This window comes from Opisthorchis viverrini, assembly GCF_000715545.1.
Source record: "Opisthorchis viverrini unplaced genomic scaffold opera_v5_3, whole genome shotgun sequence".
Taxonomy (NCBI): Eukaryota; Metazoa; Platyhelminthes; class Trematoda; order Opisthorchiida; family Opisthorchiidae; genus Opisthorchis; species Opisthorchis viverrini.
The window spans coordinates 3,466,805-3,479,335 of NW_008751659.1; the positions used below are offsets into that span (position 1 = coordinate 3,466,805).

Genomic DNA, 12,531 nt, shown 5'->3' on the forward strand with positions numbered 1-12,531 from the left:
ACCTTTTCTAACCCGTCCTTCCTCACGGGAAGGCAGCATCGCTGCTTCCATAAATATGGACATGCTGGTCGCCTGGGGGAAATACCTTACTGCCTTCACACTCCTGTCGCAGAGGACAGTACGACTTTACCCCCAGACTGCCTCGTAGCACGATTACTCGTAGTACGGGGTCTCGCTGCTGTTGGTCTGGCTGCTCCCCTTTGGCCTTCCTGGCATGGTTGCACCTTGTGAAACGAAGTTCCAGCCAGTGTCGCCCGCGGGGTCGCTGCAGCACTCAAGCCCGAACATCAAATCAAGGTGGCAGCTTTAGGTCGGGGCCGTGTGAACCAACTGCAGAAAGTCAAACTTAGACCTCCCACATACCTCATACAACGTGTGCACCACATCAAGGTGGCAGCTTTAGGTCGGGGCCGTGTGAACCAACTGCAGAAAGTCAGACTTAGACCTCCCACATACCTCATACAGTTCAACGTGTGCACTAAAGGAAGCTGCGGACATCCTGGGTCAGCAAACTTCCGTATCAACTACACGAGCGCAAATTTTGCACTGAAGTCGATGGTCTTCCTGATTTGGACCGAACTTGCCCGATTTCGGTTTACCATGGAGGCGGCTGAACTAAATCTTCAGTCCTTACGTCTCAGCCCGTTCATCGGTATAGACTAAATCAACTGAAGATCACTGCTATACCCGGCAAGAGAGTTCGTGCTGCCAAGTCCTTTTGCACACTGCACCAGAGCGAGTGCAGAAGGGAAGTGTCACAACAACGTAACAGGCAGACAATAGGTCTAAACTGGCTAACAACGGCCAGTTGCTCTTTCCGTTCTCTCCAGAGGGGTGGAGCCAATCGTTGCAGATCATTTGCGAGCATACCCGGAAGGTTGAGGCCTAGTCGCAACATGAAAGAGTGGTTTCTGACAGAAGCCGTCTCGTGTCACTAGCCTGTTCACACAAAACAGCTGTACAATGGACCGAAATGTGGTGTTTGATGTTAACTTCGTTTGGCAACGGGTTAACAAAATGTATTGTCGGGAAAAATAACTGCACATGAGTGTGGACAAGCAGCCCATTTTAATGGATCCGGTCATATCTCGTTACTAGAGTAGTATCCGTTTGGGTTGATGAATCATTGCCAGATCACACCAATCACCAGTAGAGTCCCTCTTGACTCCGTAAAAAAATCCTCTTGTTTATATCCCTCTGTAGCCTTCTCAAAATTCTGAAGGACTACAGTCACTGAGAGACCACACCAAACGTAAAACCGACCTACAACCAGGGCTGGTGCGACATTTCACTTCTTTGCCTTGGCACTCCAATAAAGTACTCATTTGGTCCTCGCAGCTTCTGTACCACCAGTCATGCGAAAGGCTTGTGGGTCATTATCTAGTCACCATCTTTGCCTACACCATTACCAACCGGTCGGACCGCATCACGCAAACATTATTGGCATTACTGAAATTATGCATTACTGGCCCGCTCGGACCAGCCGCAATTAACCCTACCATAAGAGCTCAACCTTCACCCGCTTTGACTTTCATACCGGATGTCTGATTCACGCGCGAGGGACAGCTGCAAGGAAGAGCGACCAACCTGGTGCGGTGTCTCATTAACAACATTATGACGGAAGACTAATGATGCTGAGTAACCGGGGTCTTCTTTGTGGCCTCGTCCTCAATTACTGCTTCCGATCGCCCGTTAGTAACAATCGCGAAACGCGACAAGCCTTCGAGGTCATCATCGAATACCTGCCTACTAATACAGCTGTCTTCATTGCCGTCCGTGTTTCCCTCCAGTGGCATTCGCTGTCTACTGTGGTGGTCTATGCATCATGGAGCAAGATCGCTCAGTGGTTAGAGCGCGAATTTACTGACCGGAAGGTCCGACCTCCGCCTCTCGACTTCCCCTGTCTAGGCTTGGACAGCCTGGCAGTATCCCAGCCCTCTTGTTTCCTTGTGGTAGCATGGCAGCTAGGCACCATTCCAGACAGTTTAAACTATGACCAGACCAACATATTCGTGAATTTTTCTTTATACCTGCATAGCTTCAATGACATATGTCCAGCACTTTGCCTTGTGGGATATGATGTGGTCATTATTCTCACACGTATTACACACCGTCAATGATTCCTAAGAGATCCACTGTTCAATTGTTACTTAGTCGAATGTGTCAAGTTTAGGGCAACGGGGACCGGTATCTTGTTGTTACGAACAGCATTATTTGGAATCAGCTGGGCGGTGTTTCGAGCAACCGCAGAACAAACACGGGTAATCCATTCATGTGCGTTTCACTCAAAAACAGGGAAGTCAGAGATCTCGCACCATTTGTGGGCTCGACGAGTAATGTTTTAAAGGTCGCGTTGGTAACTGACTAGTTACTTGGATGACAGTAGCGTCCACTGGATCCCTACTTCCGTCACCTTAAAGGTAGTTCTTAGCTGAAGTAGGCGGAATCGCTTGTTAGGTAAAATGTGACTAAGTGGTGGCGGTCGTACTCCCGATTCACTATCCCTTTGTACGATCAGATATTTCCTGACCAGATTCGACTTTCTGTGGCCAACAGTTCAGCTCAAGGAACGGAAGCAGTGTGATTGAGTCGCATCGATCGGTGGGAAGAGCTGTAGTCTGTAGGGGACCAGCCGTATGCTGTTTTACTGACTCGCTGTGTTGTAGTATGCGAAGATAATAATTGTAATCAGTGTTTGATACCCCGTTGTTCTGGGTTCCGAAGAAGAACTTCTTTCGTTCTCTTCAGTTGTTCTGTTTTGTGGTCACCATTCGAGTGTAGATACGTGTCACAAAAATTACTCGGTGGAATTGGCGGTGTCAAGGCCACTGATCACTATGGTTTTACTGCGTTACACTCATATTTCTCAGTCACTCATAAGAAAAAGAAGTGGGGCTTCTAGTATATCCACTCCTGCAATCGCACCCACACAAAACTGGGTGATACTGCTGAAATTGGATCTTCTCGGTCTACAAAGCGTGTGATGTGGTTCTTATTTGTTACCTCCCCCACGGAAAAACATCGTGTTTCCGGAGGTGCTTGTGTCCGCCGCTATTTTCTCTGCATATGTTTGTTGTATCACCAAGGTGAGACAACGTGACCTCCATGTGGCTTATTGAACTGGTTACTGGGACTAATAAGATACACGCATATCTTCTCTCAGGCTTCTTGCGTTGTCAACGTGACGCATCTCTGGAAGCCAACTCGCTCTCTCTGAGGCTTTAATCTTTCAGGTGGAGCCAAATCATCAGTTGGAGGCCCACGACTGAGGAGCGGGCCCAGGGGATACGATGTGCCCATCAACCGCAAATGCTGCTTTTTCCCAGACTTGCCAGTTACTGCTCTTGAAATGCAAGCTGAAATTTGAATCCTTTTCGTCTAACCAGATGGTATGTCGATGTTAACGGGAGACCAGCGAATATTTTGTCATGTTCTTCAACTGAGTGTGCTGCACAAGTGCACGATATTCGAGATATCGAAGTATATTGCCGAGGAGTTCTCAAGGACCTTATAAGTAGTGTATAATATCGAAAATTAAGGTCTATTTGCTCCGGTGGTGGTCTCTCATCAAGGGAAATAGCCTTGCTGTCTATCCGAAATCTCACAAAGGTATTCTATACACTATGAGTGGAAGTCATTCCTTTTTAGTCTGTCCCAAATAGTTCGTTTCTCCGCTTTTTAACACTCCTTGTCTAGGCTTGGGCGACTTGGCAGTATCCCAGCGCTCGTGCCTCCTTGGTGTGGCAGCTAGGCACCCAAAGGGTGCTACAGCTGAACGATTACTATTTATTTATTATTGTTTTTTAACACACTACTCCCTCTGTCTAAAAATACTGCATGTAACGACTCCCTTGCTATAGCAGATATGTGGATGTGCTGTCGGTGATAATGACGACTTACAACCACCTCTCCAATATGATTGGATTCATGTGACTTCAATGAACAAAGATAATAAAGAATCTATGTGGTGTTTTTCGGTAACATCAGTTTATGTAAATTACATGCCGTACGTCGCCTCGTAGGTCTAGTCCTTGATATCTAATGTGTTCGCTGAGCTTAGCGAATAGGTAGCGAATCAGCTGCCAGGCTAGACGAACGGGACTATGGTCGACATTCCTGTGAACACTCAGGTTTGACCCTCGTTTAATTCGAGTTGGCCCATGAGTCAAGGTGGGGACTGCCAGTCGAGGGGTCCATACTTCAAACCAAACCTTGACTTTTTGACTACCCTTGTCCGGTTTCGGCAGTCCATTAATATTTCTGCACTTCATTTTTTCATCTTACCTGCCATCTGCCGAGAGCGTGTGACTGCTGAACGGTTTGTCTTGACTCCTCGTCTGTGAGAAAATGTTTATTGGTTCCACATAATCTATCATTCTGTGATATAATTATCCGTTTTTCCTCTTGTAACCTGGCTCTTGTAGGTATTGGAGCGTAATGGCAGTCCACAATGTATTCGAGGTCGGGTAATCAAATGCGGTCAGAAGGTTCGGTTGCTGCATGTGTCCACTCGCAAATTCCTTCATAGCCATCACTTCCAGTCTCCTCTTTCTGGCAATTATGAAGTGTCCGCATTTGGTGAGGATGGTGTGGGAGATGAAGGTCAGTTTTCAGTTGGATTGCAATTTTCGTGGCGACACATTCCTTTTAGAAGGTTTTCTGGTTTATTCACTCCAACTATCTCGAAGAATTGCTCTTACCTTTCACAATTTTCGGACGAAGTAGCATCAGAGGGTGGTCTGTTTTTGGGAACATCGAGAAGCGAAGTTTGTTTCCTGAGTGCTTTCATCACACTTCAGGCCTCAACGATATAAGGCGGTGTGATTTTTACCTTGCATCACTTATACAGGCGGGTTTTCTTCACCAAATTACTTACGATTCACACTCCGTGACATATCACATGTACCGCAACTTCACTCATCACCAATTTCCGACTTTCGGTTTATTGTCAGTTTACCACATCACAAGCCATCTCTGAGTCGCAAAACTGTCTTGTCTTCTAGGGATACTGCTTTGATCTGTCATCATTCGATGGCCTTGTCAGAAGTGAAATTGATCAGCTTTATCTGTTAGGTATATGGGGAGGTCACTCATTCTGAACACAATTCACTCACCCGAGGAACGATAATGGAACGTGTGAAGAACTGCACCCTCCATTCTCTGTGCGTCACCTCCATATTCCGTAGAACAACTTGTTTTCGTTTCATCTGTCATAATGATGAGCTAATTAGCCACTGTATGGTTAGATGTGACCCTAGCGCGAATCTCTGAATATTTCTCGGTTTCTTAGTACTTATCGTACTCTCATATCACGTTTTGCTGATAGGGTGGATGATTCATGACTATTAGCGGACAGTTGTCTACCACCTCAGGCACTATGGCAGTGTTTGTGGAGCAACAGTGTCCCCCGTTAATTCTTTACCTTCCTTAAGGCGCTATACGCCACCTCCCGCGACCGTGTGAAGGTCGTCGAGTTTACAATGCTGCGGTGCGCTCCATATTACTACATGGATCAGAAATGCGGCCGCTGTGCGCCAAGGACGTCAAAGGACTTTCATTGTTTGACCATCGATAACTCCGGAGCATTGTTCGAATCTGGTGCGAACATCGGATCAGCAATGCTGAAGTACGTCGAATGGTATTCGGGAGAAATAACTCACCCCCGATAGATGAACTGATCAAACTCCATAGGTGGCGCTGGCTTGGTAACGTGTTGCGTATGCCAGCCGACCGACTTTCTCGAAGGGCTCTTTTCGCATAACCACCTGAAGGGTGGAAGAGAGCCACAGGCGGTCAAACGATGACTTGGCATCGAAGTATAAAAGCCACTACCAGCAAACTCAGTTGCGCTGGTCATTGCCGTCTTCCTGGAGGGGGACCCCGAGACGGCCCACACAAATGGTTAGAGACATTGTCAGACATGGCCCAGTCGCGCCCTCAATGGCGCTCATGCGTTCAAGCTATTGCCTCCAATGCATATCTCCCTTCCCAATCCAGCTACAGTGCTGCATTTATGCACTAATATATCAGCTCCCGCCTCCAATGCGCGGCTACCTACCCCACCTCCCCGAATCGTGGGTGAACAAAAATGTGGCAGCTACAACCACTGTACGACAAGCACACGGTTATTGCGGGTGACAATAATGATGATGATGATGATGATGATGATGATGATGACTATGTCCCTTCTTGAATAAGTTTCGGTTTAGTGAGAATTCACTGTACTTTAGATCGGAGAGCTGTTCCTAAGTATTATGGAAATTTCAGTGTTTAATTCAAGGAATACTGGAGTGTCCTCTTCTTGGGAGTTGTCCGTTATTGAAGATCACTACCGTGCCTACCCCCTTGGCTTTATCCTCCCTCTATTTTGCCGGAATCCTTCATCCTGGATTTGACTGATCAATCCTAACTAGATCCCTTTGTGGCCATCTAAAGTACAAAGGGGTTGTATCCGGTAGGCAAATATAGTAATAAGCCAATAGCACTCAGCCGCAACGTCCTCACGGTGCATAGCTACCGTACACTTTGAAGGAAGCACGAGGACTGAGCCACTACCAAGTTGTCTGAACCTAGACAGGGGCGATCGCGAAGCCATGGCTCGACCCGAATCACAGACCTTCCGGTCAGTAGCTTCGTGAGCTGCCCCTTAGTGTTTTTAACTGGTCTTCATTTGTTCACAGGTTTTAGGTTTCTGAGGTCCTTTTGATCGAATGTAATTATCACGTTGGTGAACCAAATAAGCTAGTCCATTCTGTTATTTAAGTTGGTTTGGTTCACTGGGGTGTGTGCATGTCTTGTATACGTTATTCAACATCCCCATTTGGTTTTGTGTCCGTAAGAACGACTGTGGAATTCGGTACCAAATTAATCTCACCAGCTCAACTTAACATCCTTTTTATCTGCCTTACGGACAATCAAGCCGTTGTAATATGCAGTTGTCTCAAGCTCATGTCCTTTAATATAATTCAAGTGCAGTTGCTCGTTTGGCCATCTAGCAGTTGGATTTACACCATACAGATATAAACTGACCTCCTTTCGCCGGATGTCTCTTATTTGGGTTTTCATGCCGAATTTATTCGTTTTTAACCCCGTAACTCCTTTCCAGGTGACGATTGGCAAGTCTTGTGCGATGGTCCTCATTGGTTGCGGTCCTCGAGAATCCGTTTGAAGCATATCTCAACAGAAGGGTAAGTGGTTGGCCACCTCATTCACGTCTGTAGTTGTTACTAAAGGTGTATCCATTCGTGTTTTTATAGCTTGATTGGGCTGTGTTGAATCGTGTCAAAAGTCATGATTAATGAAGTAATACTGATTACGACTTGTGCGTAAATGTCTCTGCGGTGACGCTAGATGACAATGTTGTAGCATAACCCTCCCAACCTATGCTACCAGCCTGCACCATTCGCTTCACTGGAGTGAATCAACCGACCCTGTAGTGCAAGATACCGTAGTCAGAAGCTCTCAACTATCGTTACCTATATGTACGACATGATCAACCTGGTGTAGCACTGTAATCAGTATTTTCTAGCATGCAGTATCTTCATAAGACTCAGTGAGTGATTTAATTTATTGAGTCTGACCGTAATCGGTACACACGCGTTAATTCCAGTACGGTTTCCGGGATAAACGTGTCTGTGGTCTCAAGACTTTCTTCCTGATTTCGAAATCGGTACCGTGAGAGTGAACCTCACATTTTGGGTACCGTGTCGAATAACAGAGACAACCATCGCCCAACAAATGTAAAAATTCAGTTCGACTAGTCATCATCCTTAAAGAGTATTTTCTGAACTAACTCGAATGACAAAATGAACGGTCATGATGGAAAACTTATAACTTTATAACTCCTTAAAGCTATTCTACGGGTTGCTGATAATTAAAACGTGGTAGGTATTTTTGCCCCAAACCTTAGTCTGAACGCATGTATGATTAGTACGTTCGAAAGCATCTCACAGTAAGACTGTGTCTATACCTAAAGCCGTTTTTCTACATTGGTCAAATTCGCTGAGCTGCACTTTTCCTTCCTAATATTCACTGTTCTTCAAACCATTATATATATATATATAGTATATATGGCGAGATGGCTCAAGTGGTGAGAGCGCGAATTTACTGACCGGAAGGTCCATGGTTCGAAACCGACATCTGCCTCTCGACTTCCCCTGTCTAGGCTTGGGCAACCTGGCAGTATCCCAGCCCTCGTGCAAACTTCGGGTGGCATGGTAGTTAGGCACCGAAAGGGTGGTACAGCTGGACGCTTTTAGCCCTCTCAAGGCGCATCTTTTCACTCTGAGGAGGCAGTCTTTAGAAAAATATGTTTAGTGATTCGCCTGTGTCTATTTCGGGTAGGTAGTCCATTGTTTGTTCGGATACCCCGGTTTTCGAACTCGTGTAGTTTTCTCAGCCAGCAACATGCTAACCAAAAATAATGTAAAATAGGATAGCCTCCAATAAGCGAAAACCCTCTCAGGATACAATAAGGAATGTCCTATGAGGCGGATTTGCCTCCCAATTTGAGCTAAGGCAGTAACATCTTTCGATCACAAACAGCAGCACGACAAAGCGTAGAGCCAGTAGGAGTATGTAGTTAACTAATTTGTACATGTTAATCCGATGAGCTGCAAGCCCATCACGGTTGTTTGCTAGCAGTTATAAATTCAACCTGTATTGTTGGCCAAAAAGCCTGCTCAATTTGACCAGTGTTATTCACAAATCGGGGTCTGTTTAGCTTTTTAGTAGGGCGTTTAACTACAGAGAGGTACTTCATGAATTGGCTCCTGCAAGTTGTATTTTCGGCGATATGTTTTACACGTGTTGTTCACATTCACCGCTTCGCTGGGAGGGGGAGCATAGTGTAAATTTCTAGTTAGCGAAAAACGCGTTCCTCATTTGACGCCTGCACTGTGTGCGCTCAGAGCCTCAGTCCACATACACTCGGCCGAATGGTTGTATGAGCTGAGTTCGACCTTGTGATTTTGCTTCAGCTGATGAATGGTGCACAACCCGCCGGCTGTCTGTCGTGCGCGTGATCTGGCTAGATGAAAGAGCCAGTTATAACATCAGTTAGCTAGTTGGGTGATTTGTGCGGGATCTTGACAAATTACTTCAGTTCTGAAAAGTACATCCCTTGTTTAGTTCCGGTAACTTGCTCGTGAGTTGCTCAGTCACGGATAATTAATATAACTCTCATTTGCGGTTTGAATTGGTTTTTACTAGAATGATTTCCTTTTTGTAATATTCTTCAGCGTAGTATGGAATGCACAGGCTCTCTAAATTTATTTGTACTGAATTTTCTTCATAAGCGGCACTGTACCTAGGATTCAGGTTAGTCGATATAGTGGATACTATACGGAACCTGATTTTCCGGTACAAACTTGCTGAGACTTGTTCGTCGATACGTTATGGCCAAAGATAATCAGGTGTTTTGTTCGAAAGTGAAGAAAAAATCTTGGAAGAGTCACCCATGTGGGATTTATCGAATACGCTCATCAAATGAACCATTCTGATTGGCATCGCTTGTTCGAAGGACAGGGATTACTGTGTTAGTAGCTCTAAAATTTGGTGGAACGTTCTCGTACACCGTGAATTTCTTTTCGATGATTCTGTATTTCATTCCCCTCCCTCCAGTTATCTTCACGTTTCTGGGCGGCAGTACAACCGACCAATAACGGGTCAGTATGAAATTAGTGCTATCTCAAGGTCATCCGGTGCTGCCTATTGGGAAGCCAGTGAAGGTGTGTACCTCAAGCCAACACAAACCTCAGCACATCAGAATGACTCTGGTGTTCACGATGAATTGTGATATTTCAGGGTACGTTAATTGGTTGCATCCGAGTACTTTAATTTCTGTTTCCATTCTACTGTTTCTAAACTACTTCGAGCAAGTTGCTCTTGGGAACGAATTTCTCAATCCTCAAGTCCTGCTTAAGTGCCTTCTACGTGTTCGTCGCTGTGGTTATATAAAGACCATGTATGTATCATTGATTCGAGTTGGCAAGTATGCTTTTTTTGAAACATTGATGTGGCAGTAATTGTCAAGGTTAATCCAGGTTTCTGGACACCCAGTGTAACCGCCAAGCTCGTGCATTTCGTATTCAGTATTCGTGGAGCTGAACTGTTTTCACCAGTGGGTATGATTGATTTGTACACTGGTTCCAGACTTCTCTTACTTTGAGTGTTTTTAACATCATCCCGGGTCGTCACTTGACATTTTTCAATTTGACTTAAACTTAGAAAGCGTGTTTTCGGTTGTGTAACGGGTACTTCCATTGAAGAATGTGTCCAGCACCGGAAGCTGCTTTGGTTGGGACATGTGTTACGTATGCCGAAACATCGTTTGCCGAAGAGAGTGCTGTTTTCCATGCTCAACTCAGAGTGGCGTAATCAGAGAGCTGGCCAACCCTTGACTTGGCAGAGGAGTATGAGGGAGATCACGAAACGCTTGGGTGCTGTCGGTGCTACTCGCCTTTCAGGATGGGGACCGCGTGATCCTCTCACTGTGCCTGGTTGGAGGCTCTCTAGGATATGGCTGCCAACCGATGTCAGTGGCGTTCTTGTTGTCAGTTTCTATCCAGATTGCCTGAGTGAATGTCTGGAGGTGTAGGCACCTCGGAATGATTGTGTTAAGCTAGCACTAAGTCCCTCCCCCGTCCACCTTTACTCTCTTCTTTACAATAAGGCTTTCAAATAAGTCATGGTTGTACGGCAGTGAAGCATCGGTGTTGAACATTGATGTCATGCCGTCGATGATGATGATAACTTAAGCTTCATGGCGCTGTACTCTAGCAAGCACGGAATTGGAATATCCTGCTTACATTCAGCATAATTTTGCCCGGAGAAGAGGATAGTCCAAATTTGGTTTTCACGAGAAACTCAATTGAATCTCCCGTTTATGACATTCTCGAATGTCGTGCCAACTGAATCATGAGACGGCCTGTGTGCAGCACATTCAGTTGTAGAATATCATAACCAAGAGATTTAGTCGATTCTCTCGTGAAAACCAAAACTGATTTGCAAATGAATGTATTTCTCGAAACCGATCCAATTTGGGTTCAAGTAGAACCTAAGGTTAACGGAAACTCAGGGATTGCGCCTACCTGATGAGTCCCAAGAAGGGCGGAACCGGTCGTGGGCTGTCGAAGAGTTTTCAGCAACCTTGTGAGTAGTTTCCCTTATGAAAAAGGGATAGTCCAAAGTTTTGTGGGACGAGGCTTGACGGCATTTTGACCCTGGGGGTTTCATGACAGCCATGCACTGAAAATACGCCGCAGTTGAATTATTTTTCCCTACTTTTTGCCTAAGATTGTTTGATCTGTCCCTGTATTTTACTCGACACTGTAGTTGAACGCTTTGAGCACTGAGCGGCTTGATCCAGTCATCTAGTGGTACGTATCAAAATGCACCGTAATGCTTGGTTGTTTTATCTTCCATTAATTTCTTCCGTTTTCTAGCTCTTCATGATCTGATTCATATTTCATATCGACGGCAAGTCTCCTTCACAGCACCGCAGCTGATAAGTTTGTTCCCCCGCTTTTCCCTATTCTGCTCTCGTGCACTCTTTTTATCGCGTTTTTATTGTTTGTCGGTTTACTTTTGTTTCTCACGAGATGTAAAATATACCTAATTTCTTTCATTGTTTTGCTTGTTCTCTGTCTCAAAGACTTCCTATGGGCTGATTTAATCCCGTGTGCGCTCGCGTAAGCTTCAGGCTGTATCATTCTGCCTGCAATGATACCTGTTTGTTGTTAATAGTCTGTCGTATTGCATGCTATGGTGAATCTGCTACTTAGTGGCTTATCACTCGACCGGCGCTTCAAACTTCTGAGTCCATACCATGGCCTGATTACTTTTGTTCTGCATTCCGGACATGAACCCTTGTAGGCGGGATTGGCCAGCCTGCGTCCAACCTTCCTTAATGAAAATAATTTCAAGGACTACGATGTTCGTCATCCTCGTTTTTTTAATATTTGGCTCTGACCTCCCTATGATAGATACGTACTCATACCGGTAGCCAAAAATCTGTACGAACGTTAACGATTTTGGTTATTTCGACAACATCTGGCCAACTTGATGTAGCTTGGTGCTAATCGCTTGGTCGTTCCCGCAGCGAGTACCAGCTTCCCTTCCGGAAACGGACTGTTTCTCGTCCCTCTCGACTGCAGTTACTGTTCCTAAAGTCTTAGCGTGACTTAATATGGTGCCCTCCCTGACTCCTTAAGCTTTGGCAGGCAACTTAACTGGCTAGCAATTGCGAAGGATCCTTTTTTCTGTTCTAGTGCTACATAGTAGTACTCTTTTCGGCTCGTGCTATTTTTTAACAGCTCACTGTGAACTTCAATCAGGGATTATTGTGATTCTGCTGATTACGTTGCACACCTCATTGACTTCATCCCATGCAGTCCTGCTTTATGTCATTTTTAAAATATTGGAAATATGCGTTAAAAGCACTACAAGCTGATATATAATAATCCAGCTAGAAGTACTTCGATTTTCGACCTAGCCCTAGGAAAACAGTAGATATAGCCTCCGTTGATGGGA

General features: G+C 45.3%; 1 protein-coding gene across 1 annotated transcript in view; it reads left to right on the forward strand.

Moving 5' to 3' along the window:
* Window positions 1–11,623, forward strand: part of T265_00349 (hypothetical protein) — a gene marked incomplete at both ends in the record, with an annotated part of 18,291 nt that extends 6,668 nt beyond the window's left edge. The window contains 4 exons of the mRNA XM_009164094.1: window positions 4,425–4,602; window positions 7,106–7,187; window positions 9,622–9,805; window positions 11,445–11,623. Coding sequence (XP_009162358.1) covers window positions 4,425–4,602; window positions 7,106–7,187; window positions 9,622–9,796 — 435 coding nt within the window. The remainder of the gene's footprint in view (window positions 1–4,424; window positions 4,603–7,105; window positions 7,188–9,621; window positions 9,806–11,444) is intronic.
* Window positions 11,624–12,531: the final 908 nt, after the last annotated feature.